This window comes from Lissotriton helveticus, chromosome 1_1 (genome assembly GCF_964261635.1).
Source record: "Lissotriton helveticus chromosome 1_1, aLisHel1.1, whole genome shotgun sequence".
NCBI lineage: Eukaryota > Metazoa > Chordata > Amphibia > Caudata > Salamandridae > Lissotriton > Lissotriton helveticus.
This window is the reverse complement of record NC_136057.1, coordinates 110,849,026-110,872,085: the sequence shown is the minus strand read 5'-3', so window position 1 is coordinate 110,872,085 and position 23,060 is coordinate 110,849,026. Positions and strand designations below refer to the sequence as shown.

Sequence of the window (23,060 nt, the reverse complement as noted above, 5' to 3'; positions counted from 1 at the left end):
ATAAGAAAGGTCTAAAATATACTCATATACAATTAATATGACTGTGAATCATTGACATTGTCAGTGGAGTGTGTTCATAGGTTTTTATCACTAATCCCTGTAGCTAGCTGAAAATCCTTCCCACAACACTTCAAAATCCACTACAATGGTATGTTTTCTCCCCTGTTTGTGTTTGTGTAGTGCACTTGAACGGCTTTTCCCCTAAGTGGGTTCGCTCATGATTTCTTAATTTTGAAAGGGCACTAAAACTACTTCGACATTTACTGCAGAGGTAGTCACCTGTGTGTATTCGTTGATGTATTTGTATTTCTGATAATTGACTAAAGCACTTCACACACTCACTGCACTTGAAAGTTTGTTCCCCTGTGTGTGTTCGCTGATGATTCCTTAATTTTGAGGAACGACTAAAACTATTTCCAAATTCATTGAAACCAGATGGTTTTTACCCTGTGTGTGTTCGCTGATGTCTCTGCAGAATTGATAGCAGACTAAAGCTCTTCATACATTCACGGCACTGTAATGGGTTTTCCCCTGTGTGTGTTCGCTGATGACTCCTGAGTTTGAGGAATCACTAAAACTACTTCCACAATCATTGCAATAGTATATTTTTTCCCCAGTGTGTGTTCGTTTATGTTTTTGTTGGCCAATAACCGGCTGAAGCTCTTCACACATTTACTGCAATGCTATGGTATTTTTCCTGTGTGTGTTCGTTGATGTCTTCGAAGATTTGATAACACACTGAATCTCTTCAAACATTTATTGCAATGGTATGGATTTTCGCCAGTGTGTGTTCGCTGATGTGTTTGGAGTTGTGATAACTGACTGAAGCTCTCCACACATTCACGGCACTGTAATGGCTTTTCCCCTGTGTGTGTTCGCTGATGACTCCTGAGATTTGAGGAATTACTAAAACTACTTCCACAATCATTGCAATAGTATGGTTTTTCCCCAGTATGTGTTCGCTGATGTCCTTGTAGATGTGATAACTGACTGAAGCTCTTCACACATTCAGTGCAATGGTACGGTTTTTCCCCAGTGTGTGTTCGCTGATGTATTCGGAGTTGTGATAACCGACTGAAGCTCTTCACACATTCACTGCAATGGTATGGTTTTTCCCCAGAGTGTGTTCGCTGATGTATTTGGAGATGTGATAACCGACTGAAGCTCTTCACACATTCATTGCAATGATATGGTTTTTCTCCTGTGTGTGTTCGCTGATGTATTTGGAGTTGTGATAACCGACTGAAGCTCTTCTCACATTCACTGCAATGGTATGGTTTTTCCCCAGTGTGTGTTCGCTGATGTATTTGGAGTTGTGATAAGTGACTGAAGCTCTTCACACATTCACTGCAATGGTATTGCTTTTCCCTAGTGTGTGTTAGCTGATGTATTTGGAGTTGTGATAAGTGACTGAAGCTCTTCATACATTCACTGCAATGGTACGGTTTTTCTCCAGTGTGTGTTCGCTGATGTATTTTGAGTTGTGATAACCGACTGAAGCTCTTCACACATTCACTGCAATGGTATGGTTTTTCCCCAGTGTGTGTTCGCTGATGTATTTGGAGTTGTGATAAGTGACTGAAGCTCTTCACACATTCAGTGCAATGGTATGGTTTTTCTCCTGTTTGTGTTCGCTGATGTCTTTGAAGAATTGATAACTGACTGAATGCCTTCACACATTCATTGCAATGGTAGGGTTTTTCCCCAGTGTGTGTTCGCTGATGTATTTGGAGTTGTGATAACTGACTGAAGCTCTTCACACATTCAGTGCAATGGTACGGTTTTTCCCCAGTGTGTGTTCGCTGATGTATTTGGAGTTGTGATAAGTGACTGAAGCTCTTCACACATTCACTGCAATGGTATTGTTTTTCCCTAGTGTGTGTTAGCTGATGTATTTGGAGTTGTGATAAGTGACTGAAGCTCTTCACACATTCATTGCAATGGTATGGTTTTTCCCCCATGTGTGTTCGCTGATTATCTTTAAGGAGTGCTAATTGACTAAAGTTCTTCTCACATTCATTGCATTTACCCATTGCTTCTCCTGTGAGTGTTTGCTGATGGCTCTTTAGTAGTGATGACAAACTAAAGCTCTTGCTGCTTGTGTATGATTTTTCTTTCTTGGTTAGTGTCTCTGGGTCAGGTTTATATTTGTCTGCATCCCATGACTGCATTTCCTGAGGAGCTAACATGATTGATAAATCACTTGTGTTATTCTCACATTCCCTTATGTGTGTGGTATTTTTGAAGGTTGATTTCAGATTTAACAATGAAATACAAGACTCACCAACTACACATATAATAATTGTGGCAAGTAAAGCTTCTTTGTAGGTGGTTATGTCTTTAGATTGCGGAATGGTTTTGCATGTTTATGAGTGAAGATTAGTCTTCCTTCTGGTCGAAGCAAATTGGGACAGTCTCTTGTAGATCAGAGACCCTCTCTTTCCTTTACCCTTCAGTTGTCTGGCTCCACTGCCTTGTGCTTTTCTCTTACACCTGTGGTTTGGCCAGAAAGAGTTTACAATACACCTGAATAGTGGTCTGCCATCATTACAGGAAGCAGATCAATGCTGTATCCACCTCATACCGAACACATGATCAAATCTGGTGGTGGAGGCCTGTTTATACAGGAAGTGGTTTGTCAGTATTGTTGCCTTAATTTTCTAGAGGTCAATTCTTAGTCCTGTTGCGTGGAGGTGCACAGCTCATACTTTTACATCCACTGAATTGCTCTGGACTGCCGCTTCCAGGATCTATCAGTTTCTGTTCACGTTCCTCAGTCTCTGACTATGCAGATCTTTTCCTGAATATTGGAGCTCATTTTTTTGAACCACTTTTTTTCAGATTTGCACGATTACGGGCATTATTCACGATCATTTGTGCATTCAAGGCTGGTTTCCTATTGGATGTAAAGAGATTTAAAATCAATAAACGGAAATGTAGGAGAATGTGAATACACAATATTTTACTAGTTGTAAAAGACATCTCGTCATGACCATTTATGAAAGTTACCAAGAGATATTTCACCATACACAGATATTAAACTAAATGTTCTATTGAACATGTCACATTTTACTTAATTCAGAAAAAGAGGTGATTTTCCGGTGTTCACACAGTAACTTTGTACAGAAAGAGCATACATAGATTGCCCACTCGCTAGAGGTACAGCTTTACGAAGACGCACATGGATAAGATTTCATTTAAACTGGAAGGGATTATGTAAGAAGAGATGGATCAGGATGTGCTGCTGTCACTTCAGTTTCAGGAATTGAATAACAGCAGTAACCCTTTCAAGACAACATGACAAAGAAAACTATTTATGTAGTGTTAGAACTGGCGTCTCTAGTTGGCAATGGTGTACACCTTTGACCAAATAGGGACCCTTGCTTCTCAGTCAGGACAAGGGGATTACACTCCTAAATAACCCCTGCTCACCCCCTTGGTAGCTTGGCACGAGCAGACAGGCATATCTCAGAGGCAGTGTGTTAAGCATTTGTTAATATACACAGTAATACAGTGAAACCACTACAGATGGACACAACACAGGTTTTATAAAAATAAATATTCTTTATATAGACTTAACACAAGACCACAAACGACAAAAATCCACAATACTGTACTTAAAGTTGAGTCAAGTCAAGTCAAAAGATCTTTATTCGGAGTAAAAGAACATCCATAAAAGTACAAACAGAAAAAACACAATACATTTTTAAAACATTCATCAGTAATTGCAATTGGAGAATTATCCGGGAACAAACGAGCAAAATCGGAATCCATTTACAATGTCCCAACTATACAACATATATCCCTTCATGATAGTAAATCATTTAATTTTTTGTAAAAGAAGAGAATATCTTACAATATTATTTAAAAACACTGTATAAAAACATTATTAAAATCATTAAAACCAATATTAAACCATTATGAAAAGAGTATCAAAATAGAAAGTGCAGTGTGCAGTGGTTAAACATCAATATTAAGGGTGATTCTCGATCTAACAGCAGCTTTCAGAAAACAACTTATCCTAAAAATGACTTCATCTGATCCCAATACCAAAAAGGACCGGAGTGCCATTTTAAAGTTAGTTAATCCGTTTTTCTTGCAGTAGGGCATAAGAAAATGTGCAGTGAATTTTTTATAGAAACCACAAAAGAACAAGAAATGCATAAGACTTTGCTTCAGGTCAGGGTTACAGGGGCAATTTAAGGTTTCGAGATGTTTATTATATCCCATCGGGAAGTTCAATAGATTGACTATACTCCCGTCTCGGAAGCGAAACAGTAAACCCCTTACCCATCTACCAAGATGCAAACACAAGTATCTATACGGTGGGCCAGGTTTTTTAACGTGTGGTTCAGAATAGGCCAGATATTTTACAACCGTGCATTTAGTCAGGTTCTTCCTGTCACGCTCTTCTCTATATAAGTCATACAATGCCCTTGAAATGATGGTTTTATGGGAGCGGTTTATTAGGTTTGGTGATGTGAACAGAGAAGCCAAACCCACACTTACTAGGGACTCTTTTACTGCTTTCAGCCATGGTATATGGTGTCCCCTATCACACTTTAAACAATCCAAAATAATTTCACGGGTTAATGCAGCAGCCGTGTTATTCCAGATCTTTATCCAGAATAAAGCTGGTCTGGACTTCACGAAATCTTCAATGTAAGGGATATTTAATTCATTATGGCATACATAGGTTGAAGAACAGATAACCCCCCCCAATACCTTACGACAAAATCTATTCTCTTCTATTTGAATAGGGGAGCAGTTGGTATAACCCCAAACCTCAGCGCCGTAGGTGCCAGTTGGCATACATTGGGTTTGGTATATCTTGACCAGGGAAGTTATTACATCAGCTTGGTTGGGCTGTCTCAAAGAGGTTACACAATTAATAGACTTGCCCAACTTGTTCCTGGCATAAGAAACATGTGCATGCCACGTACCACAGTTTGAAAATAGCAACCCTAAGTAGGGAAAAGTGCTAGTGCTTTTTAAAACATTTGACCCTGAAATGATCTGGGGGATTTTGTGATTTTTTGGGCCACAGCTCATAATTAAAGATTTTTTAAAATTAGTTGTTAGGCCTAAATCGGCCATAAAAAGGACAAAACCTGAAATTAAAATACGGAGTGCCTTGGGAGTGCGGCCCATCAGGACCGCATCATCCGCATAAAGAAGTGTGGGTATAGGGACTCCATTAATGTAAGGCACATCACTAGTTAAGGTGCTCAAAGTGCTGCTTAGCTTATTGATATACAAAATAAACAGGAGAGGGGCCAGCACACACCCTTGTCTGACCCCCCTACCAATGCTAATATCATCAGAAACTTCACCCATTTGATTCACACGTACACAGGCTTTAAGATCATGATGTAAAAAAGCTAAAAAATGTACCAGATGGGCATCTAAACCATATTCAAGAAGGGTAAACCAAAGCCGGGAACGATTAACAAAATCAAAAGCCGAGCTCAAATCCATAAAACCAAAATATAAAGGGGATTTCTTTGCGATATTGTATTTTGCCATGATCAGGTTCAGATTCAGACATTGCTCCACCGTTCCGACACTGCTACGGAACCCGAACTGGCTCGGATGGAGGATGTTATTCTCATCGGTCCATGTTCTTATCCTTTTAAATAAAATCCGCCCCAATACCTTTAAAGTGTTATCTATTAAAGAAATTGGGCGGTAACACCCAGGGTCCAGCCTATCGCCCTTTTTAAAAATAGGAACAATAATACTACGTGACCATGTTTCTGGGATCTCCCCTTCAGTTAAATTGTTAAAAACATTGCACAGCAATGGAGCCCAAAAATCTGGCTCACATTTTAACTGGTCTATAGAGAGCCCATCAGATCCAGGCGCTTTATTCCCGGCACTTTCTAAAATGGCATCAAATACCTCAGATATGGAAATGGACATTGGGTGTGGGGGGGGTAACAGTAAAGGAGGATTGTCTGGTGTTGCATAGATTTTACCAAAATGTGCAACCCAGATGGGACCAGTAATATTACAATTAATTTCGGTCAGAGTCGAACCGATTGATCTTATTTCCTTTACCTCCTTCCAGAACCCAGTGGTATCTTTTAGGTCAGCAGATCGTACCAGGGAATCCCAGTGGGTTTTCAGTAGATCGTTTGATCTAGTACGTAAAGCACGCTTATACTCTGCTCTGAGCAACCTTACCCGTGGTATATCCCTTGGTTCAGCTTTTAAGGCAGCTCTAAGCATCCTATTTGCTTTAGAGCATGGGCCATCAAACCATCTAGGCGAATCCACAGCCTTACTAGAGGCTGGTCTGGAAATTTCGCCTTTAATTGTGGTGCAGAGTTCAGAGAACGCTTTAACCACATCGGTCCCATGGTCCTCTGTGCTTAGACAATCTTTGATCAAACTTGGGTGTTTTTTACATACCCCTGCCAGGATTCCCTTATTGTCCACTCCCTTCCAGATTACCCTTAACTTATCTGTAGGAACTTCCAAACCCATTGCGCCTATTTCACGTCTTGGGCATTTACCCTTCGGCAATGATAAATGGATGGCAATTGGATAGTGGTCACTGTGAATTTCACACACTACCTCAGCCCTTTTTAGTGAATTTGCAATGGCATGTGAAACGAAAACATAATCAATTGTGGTTCCACCCCCATGTCCAATAAAAGTAGGGAATGGGGATGCATAGTCTTCCATACCTACATGTTCCATGCAATTGACAAGTTCACTAGTAGCAAGAAGATCTAACAGTTCTTTTCCTCTTTTACATGGGGGATTCCTTAGATGTACATGTGCATTAAAATCCCCCCCTAAACAAATGCCATCAAATTTCCCATATACCTGTCCATCCATGATTTCATTAATAAAATCAAATAAGAGAATAAAATTTCGATTAGGTTGAGACAAAAAATCATTATTATAGAAATTGATTAAACACAGTTTTATCCGCTCGGTATACGAGAGTGCCATAAAACTAGGGCAATTTGTTTGTAGCGCGTCAATTTTAGTTCCAGCACATATTTTTATCCAAATGGACAATCCACCACTAGGACGACCAACCAAAGGGACCGGGACAGTCCTGTTATGACAACTATACCCCTCAAGCAATAGATCCTCCACACACCAAGTTTCTTGAAACATCAATATATCATAACAATTGACACAATCCCTCCATGAAACAATTCCCAACTTGGACTTCAGGCCCGCAATATTCCAACTGAGGATACTTAAAGTTGACTTAAAGATGATAAAAGTTTCTTAGTTCAAGTTGATGATAAATGCGACAAAGTTCTCAATAAAGTACCTGGATCCGTAACGCAAAATAAACAAAAGACTTGCAGAGGGTGATGCGTCGGTTCCGTACCGGATGCGGGGATGATGCGTCGGGCTTCAATGCTTGCGCAGAGTAGGGTATGTGTTGTGATCCTTACCGGTGTAGGGGTGATGCGTAGGTTCTCGGTCTGCGGCCCGGTTGCGATGCGCAAGATGGTGCCTCAATGCGATGTGATAATTAAGGATGGGCGAATTTTGCGAATTCGCGGTTTGCGAATTCGTGCAAATTCGCAAAAAAACTGCAAATTCGCGGATTTTCTGGAGTACTTTCTACTGGCTAATCAGTAAGTGCTACCTCGTTGGGTAAATGTATCGTGCTTTTCCTGGACTACAGCTGTATAAAGGCCCAGAAGAGTTGTCTCCAGTGACCCCGTGTGTCTGTAACTTTGCCACCGCGCCCTAAGGGCCCAAGGTCCCTCGAGTGAGCTGTCCATCACAGTGGGGGAAAGCGCGGGAAGAGGTTGCATAGCCTAGTGTGTGTGGGGCCGGGCTTCTGTGCCAGTTCGCACACCTCTTGTTTATAAAGGTCAGAGGCCGATCAGAGCAGCAAATGAGGAGAAAGCAGTAAGTGCTACCTCGTTGGGTAAATGTATCGTGCTTTTCCTGCACTACAGCTGTGTAAAGGCCCAGAAGAGTTGTCTCCAGTGAACCCGTGTGTCTGTAACTTTGCCACCGCGCCCATGGGCGCTGAGGTCTCTCGAGTGAGCTGTCCATCACAGTGGGGGAAAGGGCGGGAAGAGGTTGCATAGCCTAGTGTGTGTGGGGCCGGGCTTCTCTGGGAGTTCACACGCCTCTTGTTTATAAAGGTCAGAGACCGATCAGTGCAGCAGATGAGGAGAAAGCAGTAAGTGCTACCTCGTTGGGTAAATGTATCGTGCTTTTCCTGCACTACAGCTGTGTAAAGGCCCAGAAGAGTTGTCTCCAGTGAACCCGTGTGTCTGTAACTTTGCCACCGCGCCCATCGGCGCTGAGGTCTCTCGAGTGAGCTGTCCATCACAGTGGGGGAAAGGGCGGGAAGAGGTTGCATAGCCTAGTGTGTGTGGGGCCGGGCTTCTCTGCGAGTTCACACGCCTCTTGTTTATAAAGGTCAGAGACCGATCTGAGGTTCCGTGACCTTTGAAACCCGTGTTTTCAACGTTATCGTAAACCTATAATTTCGGTTCCAGTGAACCGTAAATGATCCATATAGTATATCCTGGTGTTTTCGCTATGCTATGAGCAAGAACACTCTTGTTACAAGCACATTGCCGGTACATCGATGGCATCCATTTTAGAATACAGCATCCATCTTGTATTCTTGCCCTCACATAGTCAATAAGCAAACAGTGACCTCCGATCAATTCATCTCGCTAAAGGACACGTAGGCTTTAGCCGGTGATTCACCTTGTGTCATGACACGTGCACCCTGTTCAGAAACGCTGTGGCCGCATGACTCGGCAGAAGCTGCTCCCTCTGCCTGAGGCCAGTCCTGCTATACTGGTTCTCGTGCTCGTTGGCCTGATCATGATTAGGCGGCCGAAAGCGGCAGCCTTGCCCATTTACGACCTACAAACATCTCTTATCCTGTTTTTCTATCTTCTACACCTGGCTCTGCTCCTTTCCTTCTGGGCCTTTATTAGGGGGAGGTAACGGAATTTACGATGAGGCGGTCCGGCTCCTGAATGAGAAGATGACATGATATTTTGATCGAACAGTGGGAACCCCTCATTCGTAATGTTTGACATCAGAAATTCGTTGACGGTTCCTGTTTAACGCCAAATATTTATTGTTTAGGATACAAAGTTTAAGAAGTGTGCGAGTATGTGAAGAATGTTGCCTACAGCTAAAAAGTGTGTATTTAAGGAACAACCCACTTCGTACAAATCGAACAGGCTCCTAGACTCTGCCCGTGTGTAGTTTCTGTGACTTCTGTATCCCTGCAGTAATAAACCTTTGGTCTTTGACGCCACCATCGAGAAGCCCGTGTTTCTGTTTTATTTGTGCACCAAGACAGGTAGAACTCAGGGGTCTTCGGGTGTTATCCCTGACACCTCTGGACCGTAATTTAGTCCAGAACTCCAATTGGCGCCCAACGTGGGGCGACGTCATTCGGTATCGGTCCAAAAGCCTGAAGATTTCGAGAAGCTTCATGTGAAGATTCCAGAGGGAGGCGCCCCACTTCATCGATACCGGTATATCGCAAAAGTGGCCCGACGTTCTCTTCCAGACGGCTACAAAGGTCCGCTGCCTTGACTGTCGCCCTGTCTTGGACCCGAGGTGCAGACCTTAGTACGGCGAGACGTGACGGGTTTCTCCTTGGTGACGTCTACAGTGCCTCAGTTAAGTATTAAGTGGTTGCTGGTTGTTTTTGGTTACTTTGTAAGGATTTATCAATTGGTTGCTCCTGTTCGGATGATCCTTTCAGTTCTCTGACTTGACTTGGTTTTGTAGATTATCACTGGTTGTTCTCGTTACGATAATCTTTGGTTTGGTTTGGGTGTCGATACATTGGTTCATTTGATAGGCCTAAGTTCTCGATTGCGCATCTTTGTCTGTGTTTGTTCTGTGTTCTGGTTTTTCAAAATGGTAGATCGGAAAAAGTGTATGTTTTAATGTTTTGGTTGCTACAGGGATTCCCGGTTGGAGGACTCATGTCCGGTTCCTCCAATTGGAACTCCTACTTATGAGCTCTACTGCAAGCATGGTGTGGGGCCTATATCTTATAATGAGGTGTGGGTCCGCTACACGAAAAAGGATGGTGTCCTTAGTTGGCCACTACATGGTAGTTTTGAACCCGAAATCCTTGATAATTTGGAAATAAAACTGTTTAAGAAGAAAGCCCGGCCGGCAATGTTTGATTCTTTCCGTTATTGGCGGAAAGAATCCAAACAAAGAGAACTTAAGAAATTGAAGAAAGAGCAAAAAGAGCAAGAGTTGACCTTAATACAGTCTGCTAAGCAGCTACAACTCGATGAAACTGAGAAAGCAATAGAGATATCTGATAGAGAGCGTAATTTGGCGATTGACAAGTGCTACCCCGCCTTGCCATCATGTGCTGCTAAGCCAGTAGAGGACCATGAAAAGGATCCCCTATTGTCTTACTTGTCGAGGTCACCTCCACCGTATGCACAGGGTGCTACGGCCCCGCCATTGCCACATGTTTTATTACCGGCTGCTGGACAGCCTGGGATACCTGCCCCTGCTCCCTTGAATCTAGCTCCTGCACTCCCTGTGGTTAACAACGTTTTTCCGGCAACCCCTCTTCCAGGATTGCCTGCTCCTCTGCCTATGCCCGCTTCGCTTATACCTGTTATTTCGCAAGTTGCTTTGCCTGCTACCCCTACTCTTACTGTTTCATCTGTTCCAACTACATCTCTACTCAAACATTCTGCAAGCTTTATCTCTCCGCATTCTGTTCGTCGGAAAATCACCGAATCTGTCACTAATATTCTATCTCCTTTTTACAAAACTCTGATTAAGACTCCTGCATCTGAATCTACTCAGAGACGTAGTCAGCTTCCGAGTGTTGAAGAACGAGGAATATTAGATTCTACAGCCCTTAGGTGGATTTCGAAAGTTGGAAGGTATGATGTACGAGATGTATTAGATACATTTATGCAATGGAACGAACCGACACAACGGTATGTGTTCGATGTAATGTGTTCCCTTTTGCGTGAGGATTTGGAGGAGGACGACTCTGAATCAGTTCCGGATGAATTAATCCATGTTCAACAAAAATTTGCCGCAGGTGTGATAGTAGGCCAGGATGTAAAAGAAGCGATGGAACTGATTTTAGGCTATAGGTTTGATCCGTCTCTCCGCTCACCAAGGGACCTAGAGAAACGTAGCTCAAAACAAGGTCGTCAATATCCGATGAGGGAGGTTCCGCCAATATGGCGCGAAGCCATTCAAGCTGATGCGGCCAATGGTATTGCAGCCGCTCCAGCGCAGTTCCAGAGAGTGTGGATACACATTCCGTGGAAACGAGCTGAAGTATTAGCAGTAAAACAGGCTTTGCCAGACCCGCGTAAAAACCCCAGCTGGGTATTATAAAGAGCTGACTCTCACGGTTCAAGCTTGTGTCATAAACTTAGCAGACATCGACATGCTATTTGGCAATGTAGTGCCGCAACCTATTTGGGCTAAAATTCGTAACGAAAATCATCCAGTTGCTCTAGGTGATGATTGGCCAGCCATAGTAGCGGCAGATGGTCAACAAATTGGTGGTTCCAAGCCTGAACCTGTAATTGCTAATTTACCTGGTAGGATAATCGATCTAATGAAAACTTTGATGCCAGCATTGCGCGTTAATTGGGACAAACTGTCCGCATGCAAGCAGAAGAAAGACGAAAGCGTCTCCGACTTCTTCACTAGATTTGAAGAAACTTTCGTAGATCACAGTGGTCAGGATATGAGCACGGAGGGAGGCCAGAGATTGTTTGTCGATAAATTTGTGCATAACTTGTTACCAGAGCTTAGTAATAAATTAAAAGATTCTGAAAGTGCGTGGGCTGTCTCTACGACTGCGCAAATAGTTGCAACTGCTCAGTACTATGAAAATAGGGATAAAGAAGAGAAAGAAAAGTCAGAAAAGAAAACAAAAGATTTAAAAACTAAAGTCCTTTTGCAACAGGCATATCCACCTCGCACGAATCAGACAAACTCACAGCAAGGGCCACATCAGAGAACCGATTACGGTTCCCAAAGACCGCAGTACCAATGGAATCAGTGCGCTTACTGCAAAAAGGAAGGTCATTACAAGAATGAGTGTCCAGTCCTAGCACAAAATAATAGCGTTCCAGCTCAGAGAGGTCGTGGTGGTTTTACGCAAACCCCTAGAGGCCGAGGACGAGGTACTATGCCTCCGCAGACTAATGATCGCCCTTCTAATTATTTCGATCAGCGGAATGGACAATCTGTACAGCCTGGTAGATCGCAACAGTACCATGTAGAAGATTACTGTGAGGTTAGCGAGGAATTTCAACAAAATGAGTACTAGGACAGCCATGGACAGAGAGAGGGAGTAGTATCAGTTCCAGTAGATCAGAGTGGGCCTTATGTCGCAGTAGCTACATCAGGTGTGGTCGAACCGTTTCTGTTGGATACTGGTGCAGCAAAAAGTTCTATCATGCATGCGAAACTCCCTGGCGCACCTTTGTCTGGCTTAACAAACGTTTCAGTAGGTTTTTCAGGCGCCCCTGTTCACAATCCTGTTTCTGGTCCTTTGTCTATTTCTGTTGGGCCTCGTCAATTAAAAGCACCCTTGATTTTGACGACCGGCTGCAGTGAAAATCTGCTTGGTTTAGATCTGTTAAAACGCCTGTATGCGACACTGTACTGTTCTCCTTCAGGAGTACAGCTCACGTTGGGTAAGAGAGTCATCTCCCCAATATACCTGTCAAAGGACGGGCTCCCACTGGAGCTGCGTTCTCTCCCTGATACTCTTTGGGCGACTGGTCCTAATGATGTAGGTCTTTTGGAAATTCCTCCTTATGTAGTAAGTTTAAAAGCAAATGTTAAATTCCCACGAATCCCACAATATAGGATCTCTAGCGAAGGCGAACGTGCGCTTTTATTGATAGTACAAGACCTAATCCAGAAAGACGTAATAGAAGAAACTAGAGGGAATGTCTGTAACAGTCCTGTCCTGCCGATTCTAAAACGCACTGATCCTTCAAAACCTCCAGTCTACAGATTTGTAATTGACCTTAGAGAGGTTAACAAAATTGTGATTCCGCAGTTTCCTGTGGTTCCAGACATTACTGCATTGTTGACGCTGATTCCTGCCACGGCCACATGGTTTACAGTGATCGACTTGAAAAATGCCTTTTTCAGCATTCCGATAGCCGAGGAAAGCAGAGATATTTTCGGCTTCTCTCTAGGAGGTCGAAGTTTCAGGTTTAAACGCGCTCCACAAGGCTATTGTGAAAGCCCATCCATTTACAGTCAGGCATTAAAGAGCCAGTTAGATTCTTTTGTACTTCCTCCTGGTTCTGCCTTGGTCCAATATGTAGATGACCTTCTAGTGGCTGCTGATGACAAGGAAACTTGCAAAACAGCTACAATTTCCCTACTGCATCATTTGTCGGATTTTAATCACAAGGTGTCACCTTCCAAACTACAATATTGTTGCCAAGAAGTGACCTATCTAGGTCATCTCTTGTCAAAGGAGGGAAGAAGGTTGACCCCGGAGAGGATAAAAACAATTACTCAGATGAATCTTCCTAGCACACAGAGAGAAGTGCGTGCGTTTTTAGGTATTACTTCATACTGCAGGCAATGGATCCCAAATTTTTCTCTCTTGGCAAAACCATTGGTGGCTCTGACCGGAAAAGGTGTTCCGAGTCCGGTGCCATGGTCTGACGAATGTCAGCAGAGTTTCTCTGAGTTACGAAAAGCACTGTGTTCAGCTCCTGTGTTGGGTACACCTGACTACAGCAAACCATTTACACTCTATGTTCATGAAAGAGAAGGGTGTGCATTAAGTGTTTTGACGCAACGATTTGGGGATAAACAACGTCCTTGTGCGTATTTTTCATCAACATTAGACCCGGTAGCCAGAGCGTTGCCAAGTTGCTTAAGAGCTACGGCAGCAGCTGCAGTGTCCATTCGACAATCTGCTGGTCTGGTCATGAACAATATGCTAATAGTCATGGTTCCACATGCCGTGGATACACTCATGAACCGAACGAAAACTCAGCACCTCACCAGTGCTAGATTATCAGGCTATGAGCTGACACTGCTAGCGAATCACATTCAGATTAAAAGATGCAATATACTGAATCCAGCAACACTGTTGCCGACTAGCCAGGAGTCGAGTGATTCTGAACCCCATGACTGTTGTTTTAGAACCGAGGAGGAGACAAAAGGACGGATTGATCTTAAGCACACTCCGTTACCAGATCCAGATGGCACGTTATATGTTGACGGGTCTTGTTTTAAATTAGAGAATGGTGATGTGACAGCTGCCTACGCAGTAACGACTTTGAGTACGATTGTGGAGACTGCAAGAGTGAGTCAGAATTCTGCCCAAGCTGCAGAATTAATTGCATTGACTAGAGCGTGTGTTTTAGCAAAGGGAAAGAGAGTGAATGTGTTCACAGACAGTCAGTATGCGTTCGGCGTAGCGCATAGTTTTGGTCGACTGTGGAAGGAAAGAGGTTTTATTACGTCCCATGGGACTAAGATCCAGCATGGTCAGCTAGTCAATGACTTGTTGGAATCTCTAACCTTACCGACTGAAGTTGCGATTGTGAAATGCAGCGCTCATCGAGCGGTTACGGATGATGTTGGTCGTGGAAATACTTTTGCTGATGAGATAGCTAAACAGACAGCTAGGAATACGATGAGTGGGATGTATGTTGCAACATCTGCGAGATGGGTTGCTGAATCGGGAATGTGTGAAGACACAGTGGAAAGTGTGAAAGCAATTCAGGAAGAAGCGACTGAAGAGGAAAAGATTGTATGGAAAGAGAAAACGGGCAAATTGGACTCGGGTGGATGTTGGATTGACTTGTCGGAGCATCAGCGTTGGATGTTGCCGGATGCGTATGTGCTTGCGGTGGTAACGATGGCGCATGGAACAGCGCACATCAGTTCTAAAGGGATTTGTAAAATGTTGGCCCCAGTCTGGAAGAATGATGGAATCAGTAAGTGTGCAGAAAGAGTGGTTAGGAACTGCATGGTATGCCTGATGCATAATCCTGGTAAGGGAACTCCCACACCCGCTGGACATTTCGCTCCTCCCTCTTGCCCCTTGGAAGTGATTCAGTTGGATTTCATCCACATGGACCGATGTAATAACCTTAAATATGTCCTGGTGGTAGTCTGTGCTTTTTCGAGATGGATTGAAGCATATCCGTTAAAAGATAACACTGCCTTGTCCACTGCTAAAAATCCTCCTAAAAGAATACTTCCCCAGGTATGGAATGCCACGGATCGTATGGTCAGACAATGGGAGTGAGTTCGTAGGGAAAGTTATGCAGAGTGTGTGTGCAGGTTTAGGGATTAAGCAGAAGTTTCATAGTGCGAACCACCCCCAGTCAGCAGGTTTAGTTGAAGGGTACAATGGCACACTTAAACTGAAACTTGCTAAGATCCAAGCTTCCACGGGTTTGTCCTGGCCAGATGCACTACCGCTGGCCTTGTTATCCACTAGAGCGACTGTGCACTCTCGAGTAGGGCTTAGCCCATATGAGATTGTGTTCGGTCGCCCCGCAAATGTCTGGGGAGTACCGAGACCACAAGAATTTAAGCAGCTAGAGTACCCAATGTTAATTGATTACCTTTTTGACTTGACTGCTAAATTGAGCCTCATTCACCAACAGGTTTTCGATGCATTGCCAAAGCCTCCGGAAAGTCCAGGTCATCAGCTGAAACCCGGAGATTTCATCATCATCCGAAACTTCGGACGGACCAGGAATCTCCAACCGAAGTTTGTGGGCCCTTTTCAAGTGCTCTTGGCAACAAGGACTGCTGTGCGTGTGGTTGGCCGGAAAAATTGGGTCCATGCTACTCACACTAAGCGTGTACACCTTCCACTCCCCTATGACAACTGGGTTAGACAAGGAATTGGTGCCTCTGATACAGAACCTGTTCCTAGATATGTTCCTTTCAGTGATGCAGAACTGACAACTGATTCACCAAACTCTGACTTCCCCCCTGAAGCTGTTTCTGTGATCACTGACCAAAACACTGCATCGAACAAACATTTGTCATCTACAAATACGAACATTGTTGGTCCTGCCGAAAACGAACTATTCCCGGATCAAACAACACCAGGAAAACTGAGATACAACCTTCGTTCTCATTCTAAGGACAAATAAAGCAGGAAACTGCCTATTTTTCATATTTTATTACATTGCCTCCAGCCAGGAAGTTTGCTGAATATTTTGTATTTCCCTGTTTTATTTTTGTTGTTTCTATTACCTTGCCGTCTGGGTCGCCGTAGGGTCGTGGCTTTGTGCCTAGTTGAATCTGCGGGGGCTAGACACAAGGTTGGTCTTTCTGTTTGTCCTGGGAACTCCCAGGGCTGATAGAGGCATTTTCAACTACGTACAAATCATCAGTGGTCACGAGCGGTTGTAGAAGATGGAGCTTCCTGGGCTGCACCGAGAGAATGTAATTTATGCTCGCAGAAATAGATTATACAAAATTTTACATAGCAAATGCTTTCTGATGCGATGTGCAATTACATTTTTGATTGTTTTAATAACGTTGATGGGTGGAATTGCCATTGGTATTCATTTAATCTTTGCACCGATCACGACTACAGTACCTCCCCATGCACCTGTTTCTCCTACTGATGCTTCTTTTCAATCCTTTCATCCGTTTCCTGAACATGAGCAAGCTCGACGCTCAGAATTCATAAATAACACTTTTGTACAACTCTTGCACCAACACCAACTGGTAGTTAACACAACAGACTGCTGGGTGTGCGGTTTGATACCACACACCATGGACAAAGGCATTCCCTACCTGGTCTTGCCTTTTAGCTATAATGGATCATGTCGGGCCTTTCAGACTGTATTTGTCTATGCCCTCGAGACCTATCCCCCGCGTCCTCCACGTTCCACCAAGTATAACTCCGCTAATAAAGCTTTGTTAAAGGGAATAACTGACATGATTAAAGACGTCAATAACACCCCATTTATTCCTAAAGATGAGCTACGAGTCTATTTGAGTTGGAATACTACGGAGTATAGCATTAGTTTGGGTGAAAACAAGCGTAAAAGCTCCACTCCAGTTTGGGTCGTGCCTCACCGAGGTCAAGTCTGTTTGCAAGGTAATGGGAGGAATCCAAGAGCTCGGCTAGGGAAGAGTGACTGTGTTGAAACTTACGTGTATCCATCAAACTCTTCACCGGCCTTCCTAACCGCTAAGGGTACCTACTTCATCTGTAAAGACAGGGCATATACATGGTTGCCTGCGGACTTTTCAGGTTCATGTTATATCGCTCGACTGTTGCCTCCGACATATACAGCTGCCCCAAATTACCACAGAACCAGAATGGTAAGAGGTGTTTTCAGCAAGGAAGACACAGCTGGTCAGGAAGCCGGAGACTTCTTCAAAGGTTTCCTTCCGTTCTGGGGGCCTATGGCCAATAGTAGAAATCTACGTCGGCTAACACGGGTAGTTGAATCTACTATTACAGAAACTGCTGGTGCCCTTAGTAACTTGACAGCTGAGCTTCAGGCGGATCGTCTCATGACATTACAGAACCGTATGGTTCTTGATGTAATACTTGCAGATCGAGGTGGGGTATGCAGAATGATCCAATCGAGCTGCTGTGTTTATATCCCCAATAATGCTCCGACAGTCTACGAAGCGATCTCTAAGCTACACAAAATTTCCGACTCTATTCACGTAGACAAGGGAAATTGGTCGCTAATGGAATGGCTTTGGACTCTATTATCAGCGTGGGGATGGAAGGTTCTGGTGGTCATTGGTATTGTCTTAGTGTTCCTATTCTCGTGCTGTCTTGTTATCCAGTGTGGCCCTGCCTTGTGTAGCCTCTGTGCTGCAACCTGTTTAAGGAAACCACCTGTGTTGGGAGACAAGGTGCGAGAAAGCATAATGCTACAGCAACATATTACTTATCTGATGAACATCGAGACAGACTCTGACATAGAGTGAGTAATTGCCTATGTAAGGGCAAAAGGAGGGTCTGAGGTTCCGTGACCTTTGAAACCCGTGTTTTCAACGTTATCGTAAACCTATAATTTCGGTTCCAGTGAACCGTAAATGATCCATATAGTATATCCTGGTGTTTTCGCTATGCTATGAGCAAGAACACTCTTGTTACAAGCACATTGCCGGTACATCGATGGCATCCATTTTAGAATACAGCATCCATCTTGTATTCTTGCCCTCACATAGTCAATAAGCAAACAGTGACCTCCGATCAATTCATCTCGCTAAAGGACACGTAGGCTTTAGCCGGCGATTCACCTTGTGTCATGACACGTGCACCCTGTTCAGAAACGCTGTGGCCGCATGACTCGGCAGAAGCTGCTCCCTCTGCCTGAGGCCAGTCCTGCTATACTGGTTCTCGTGCTCGTTGGCCTGATCATGATTAGGCGGCCGAAAACGGCAGCCTTGCCCATTTACGACCTACAAACATCTCTTATCCTGTTTTTCTATCTTCTACACCTGGCTCTGCTCCTTTCCTTCTGGGCCTTTATTAGGGGGAGGTAACGGAATTTACGATGAGGCGGTCCGGCTCCTGAATGAGAAGATGACATGATATTTTGATCGAACAGTGGGAACCCCTCATTTGTAATGTTTAACATCAGAAATTCGTTGACGGTTCCTGTTTAACGCCAAATATTTATTGTTTAGGATACAAAGTTTAAGAAGTGTGCGAGTATGTGAAGAATGTTGCCTACAGCTAAAAAGTGTGTATTTAAGGAACAACCCACTTCGTACAAATCGAACAGGCTCCTAGACTCTGCCCGTGTGTAGTTTCTGTGACTTCTGTATCCCTGCAGTAATAAACCTTTGGTCTTTGACGCCACCATCGAGAAGCCCGTGTTTCTGTTTTATTTGTGCAGCAAGACAGGTAGAACTCAGGGGTCTTCGGGTGTTATCCCTGACACCTCTGGACCGTAATTTAGTCCAGAACTCCAGATCAGTGCAGCAGATGAGGAGAAAGCAGTAAGTGCTACCTCGTTGGGTAAATGTATCGTGCTTTTCCTGCACTACAGCTGTGTTAAGGCCCAGAAGAGTGGTAAGTCACCACGTGTGTCTGTGACTTTGCCACCGCGCCCATTGGCGCCGAGGTCCCTCGAGTGAGCTGTCCATCACAGTGGGGGAAATGGCGGGAAGAGGTTGCATAGCCCAGTGTTTTTGGGGCCGGGCTTCTGTGCGAGTTCACATGCCTCTTGTTTATAAAGGTCAGACGCCGATCAGCGCAGCAGATGAGGAGAAAGCAGTAAGTGCTACCTCGTTGGGTAAATGTATCGTGCTTTTCCTTCACTACAGCTGTGGAAAGGCCCAGAAGAGTTGTCTCCAGTGACCCCGTGTGTCTGTAACTTTTCCACCGCGCCCATAGGCGCCGAGGTCCCTCGAGTGAGCTGTCCATCACAGTGGGGGAAAGGGAGGGAAGAGGTTGCATAGCCTAGTGTGTGTGGGGCCGGGCTTCTGTGCGAGTTCACATGCCTATCGTTTATAAAGGGTCAGAGACCGATCAGAGCAGCAAATGAGGAGAAAGCAGGAAGTGCTGGTCACTGGAAGTACAGGGGGATTGCGCTTGAGAAACTCGTGGATGCCTAGACCCCCATCACGGATTACAGCTAATTGTAGACGGTAGATCTGGGGAGAAAGCACACCTGCCTAGCATCGACCGTGCTCACTAAATTCTTGGGCTGATTATAATGCGTTACTGAATTTGAGCTTCAACTCAGGCACCTGCTTTATTTATCTGTAAGTGCTTCCTGCCGAGGTTTAATTTTAGTGACAGGAGCCTCGTTGCCTAACTGTAACTATTCTCTGACCCTGCTTCGAGGGTCAGAGCAGGGTCAGAGAATAGTTGCAAGTAGGCAACGAGGCGCCGCTCAGCAAGCACTTACAGGGTTACAGCAGGTGCCCAAGTTGAAGTTAATTTCTTTGTAACCATTTTGTAAATGGTTACAAAGAAATTAGCTTCAACTTGGGCACCTGCTTTAACCCTGTAAGTGCTTCCTGAGCAAAACTCGTCCCGCTCGTGGATTCGCGGATTGTGCCGCGGTTTGGCACGATTTGCGGATTGCGAAACAATCTACAAAATCCACGAGCGGAACTAATTTTACGCCCATGCTTAGCGATAATCCCGATGCGATGCGAGTAGATTGGGCCCTTGATGCGATGATGCGTTTACGCCCTGGCAGCCTTGTAACGACTCCGTACTTTGGAGCCGCGACAGGCCCTGCGACACGCTTCTCCGATGATGCTATGGCGACTCCCTCGATGGGGTCACGCTTCTCCAGTGATGCAACAGCAGGCATCTTCGACGAAGACGCACTTCCTGGGAGATGCGGTGGCGGCACACTTCTTCGGCGATGCGACGATTTTAGCTGCGGCGGCGACACTCTTCTTCTCGATGTGTCGCGCTTCCAGCTCCTAGCGACACGCACAATGTCTGGAGATAGAATTCCCAGCAAGGAAATTCACAGGGGGAGCTGGTAGTGACGTCTTTTGTCCCTGAGACTACAGCAGGAGGCAAGCACAAGTTCAAGTCCTTGGAGGAATATTCTGCAAGATGATGAAGTTCTTAAAAAGTTCCTTCTCCTTTCCTTGGCAATAAAGAAACCACTGCAGGCCAACCCAGCAAACAGCACACTTGAAGAGAGGCAGTCCAAACTCCTCCAGCTTCCTTGGTTCTTCTCCTTGGCAAAAGGTTTGTCTTGTTCCCAGAAGTGATCTAACGTTCTTGGGTATGGGTCCCAATATTTTTATACCATCTATGTTGACAATAATGAAATAAAAACTAAGACTTTCTTCAAAACCACCTCCAAGAACAGCTTGATATAATTCGACAGCTTTCATCCCCGGCCGCTTAGAGAAAACCTCCCATACAGCCAATTTTTACGTCTTAGACGAAACTGCACAGACGTAGGAGTATACAAGACACAAGCGAAAGATCTTAACCAAAAACTAAAGAAACAAAACTATCCTGAAACAATAATTAACCAATGCCGAAAACGGGCATGGAACCAACAGAGAAAAAGCCTCCTCGAAACCCCCCAGAAAGAACCCACCCCTGACTTGATGACATGCGTAGCACTTACTGCACCAATGATCTAAAAAAGATCATTAATAAAAATTGGCGAATCCTACAATCTGGAGAATTGAATTTGCCTAAACCAAGGTTCACGAACAAAAGGACCAAGAACCTGGAAGACATCTTAGTGCATACAAGACCAACAACAGCCACTATGAACCCATCGACAGGCACCCTCTGGAATCTACCACCAGTCACAGGGCATTTCCTATGTGGATCATGCTCGGTATGCCCACTAACAACAACCACAAAACTACTACCAGACTTGAAATGGACTATTGGAAACCACACAAACTGCAACACAATACACGTGATTTATATGATTACATGTCCATGCACCCTACATTATATAGGGATGACATGCCGAAAAATCAAACAACGAATTTGCGAGCACAGGAGCAACGTGAAGTGCAGGAAACTGAAAACGAAAATGAGTACCCATTATGTTGAATATGGCCACACTGTAAACAACCTCAAGTGGGTTATCCTGGAAACTCTGCAGCACAAAAATCAGAATGCTGAACGCATTTTATTCGAAAAAGAACAAAGATGGGTGCACCGCCTAAAAACTAACAGAAGCGGTCTGAACGATAATGTTCCATGGTTGAGTTTGAACCATTGAACACGACCTAGAACATTTACTACAAGGATATCTTGAGAAATTCTAGACACCACGGGGATACCGCCCATATCCAAAAGTAACAATGAGTAGAATGAATCCCACTATAATAATATCAATCCCTGTATATCGTGAGGTTTGATATACTCTCATGTATCACCAAAGAACTGCAAAACAACCATTTTTTGTGGAGGGACTCTAGCACTAAATCCCTTTATAGTTAATTGGGCCCTGGTAAAGCTTGTCCAGACTGCTAGAGAAACAGTACCTTCTCCCTAATATTATTCTGATTGCTTCTAATATAAATCTTTCCAAACACATATTTGTTTAACCCATTTTTTATTCAAAAAATTCTCAGCAAGAAAATAAATACAATTCTTTTACATAAAGAATCCTCATTAAGGAATTGTATATCAATCACTTCTGCATAACGAACATTTGGAGTATTTCTTCTTCCACCTTGTTCAAGGTGAGCGTATTCTGCTTTCTGTTTCTCCAAAACAACCCTTCATCTACTCGCTCAACCCGCGGCGCCGACGTATTCCAGCGTGCCGTGGAAAGAGCGAGCACAAGTCGCCGCCACCCTACACTGCAGAAGGTGCAAGCACGATGTAGGCATGCTACGGAGATAAGTACAAAAAACCCCTCTCCCTTACTAATAACTTTTCCTGCATGGGTCTGTTATTATTCTGACAGGTACAAAGTGCCCGCTGGCCCCCTGTTGAAGCCCGCATGTCGAGCTTGGAGGTACGCATTATACACAAAAGTTAATACGCGGTACCGCATATGTAGAGATTTCGTGCATCAAATTAGCACAATTCCTTTTCTTTTTAACTGCCAATTGACATGCATATATCAGTCGCACTTGTGCATATGAGGATAACTATGATTGGATGGTGATTTCTGCGTACATGAGACGGGGCTCATACAGAACCACAAATAATACGATAACCATTAATTCTAATGTACTCTTAACCATTAATGAGAAAGGATACTAATGAGACCAACTACCTCTCCTTGCAATTATATAGCCCGATGTTATTAATCACCATGAAATGCGAGATACATGAGTGTAAGATCGAATGTGAGTGTACTAGCAGAGCTAACTGTGCCACATCGCAATGTGTTATCTCTTCACCACGGGTCATTTTGTGTATGAGAATGTTTGTGTTGATCACGTCACTGGGACGGTAGGTAAGGATAAAGAATTGCCATTTTCCAGTTACTTATTTCTACACTACTCTATAGTGTGTTTTTAAAGTTGAGCACTGCCCATTGAAACATTTGACTGTCACATTGTAAAATAATCTAGAGGCAACACGGTAGTAACATGCATTCTTTTCTTATTCCCCCTCCCTGATTTTATATTTTTTTTTA

At 44.0% G+C, this 23,060-nt stretch overlaps 1 protein-coding gene across 1 annotated transcript in view; it reads right to left on the bottom strand.

Annotated features, from left to right (window-relative positions):
• Positions 1 to 434: 434 nt before the first annotated feature.
• LOC144759342 (uncharacterized) overlaps positions 435 to 23,060 on the bottom strand; it is a 215,256-nt gene continuing 192,630 nt past the window's right edge. Inside the window, exon 6 of the mRNA XM_078646480.1 lies at positions 435 to 2,357. Within this exon, the coding sequence (XP_078502606.1) occupies positions 684 to 2,357 (1,674 nt within the window). The 3' untranslated portion in view covers positions 435 to 683. The remainder of the gene's footprint in view (positions 2,358 to 23,060) is intronic.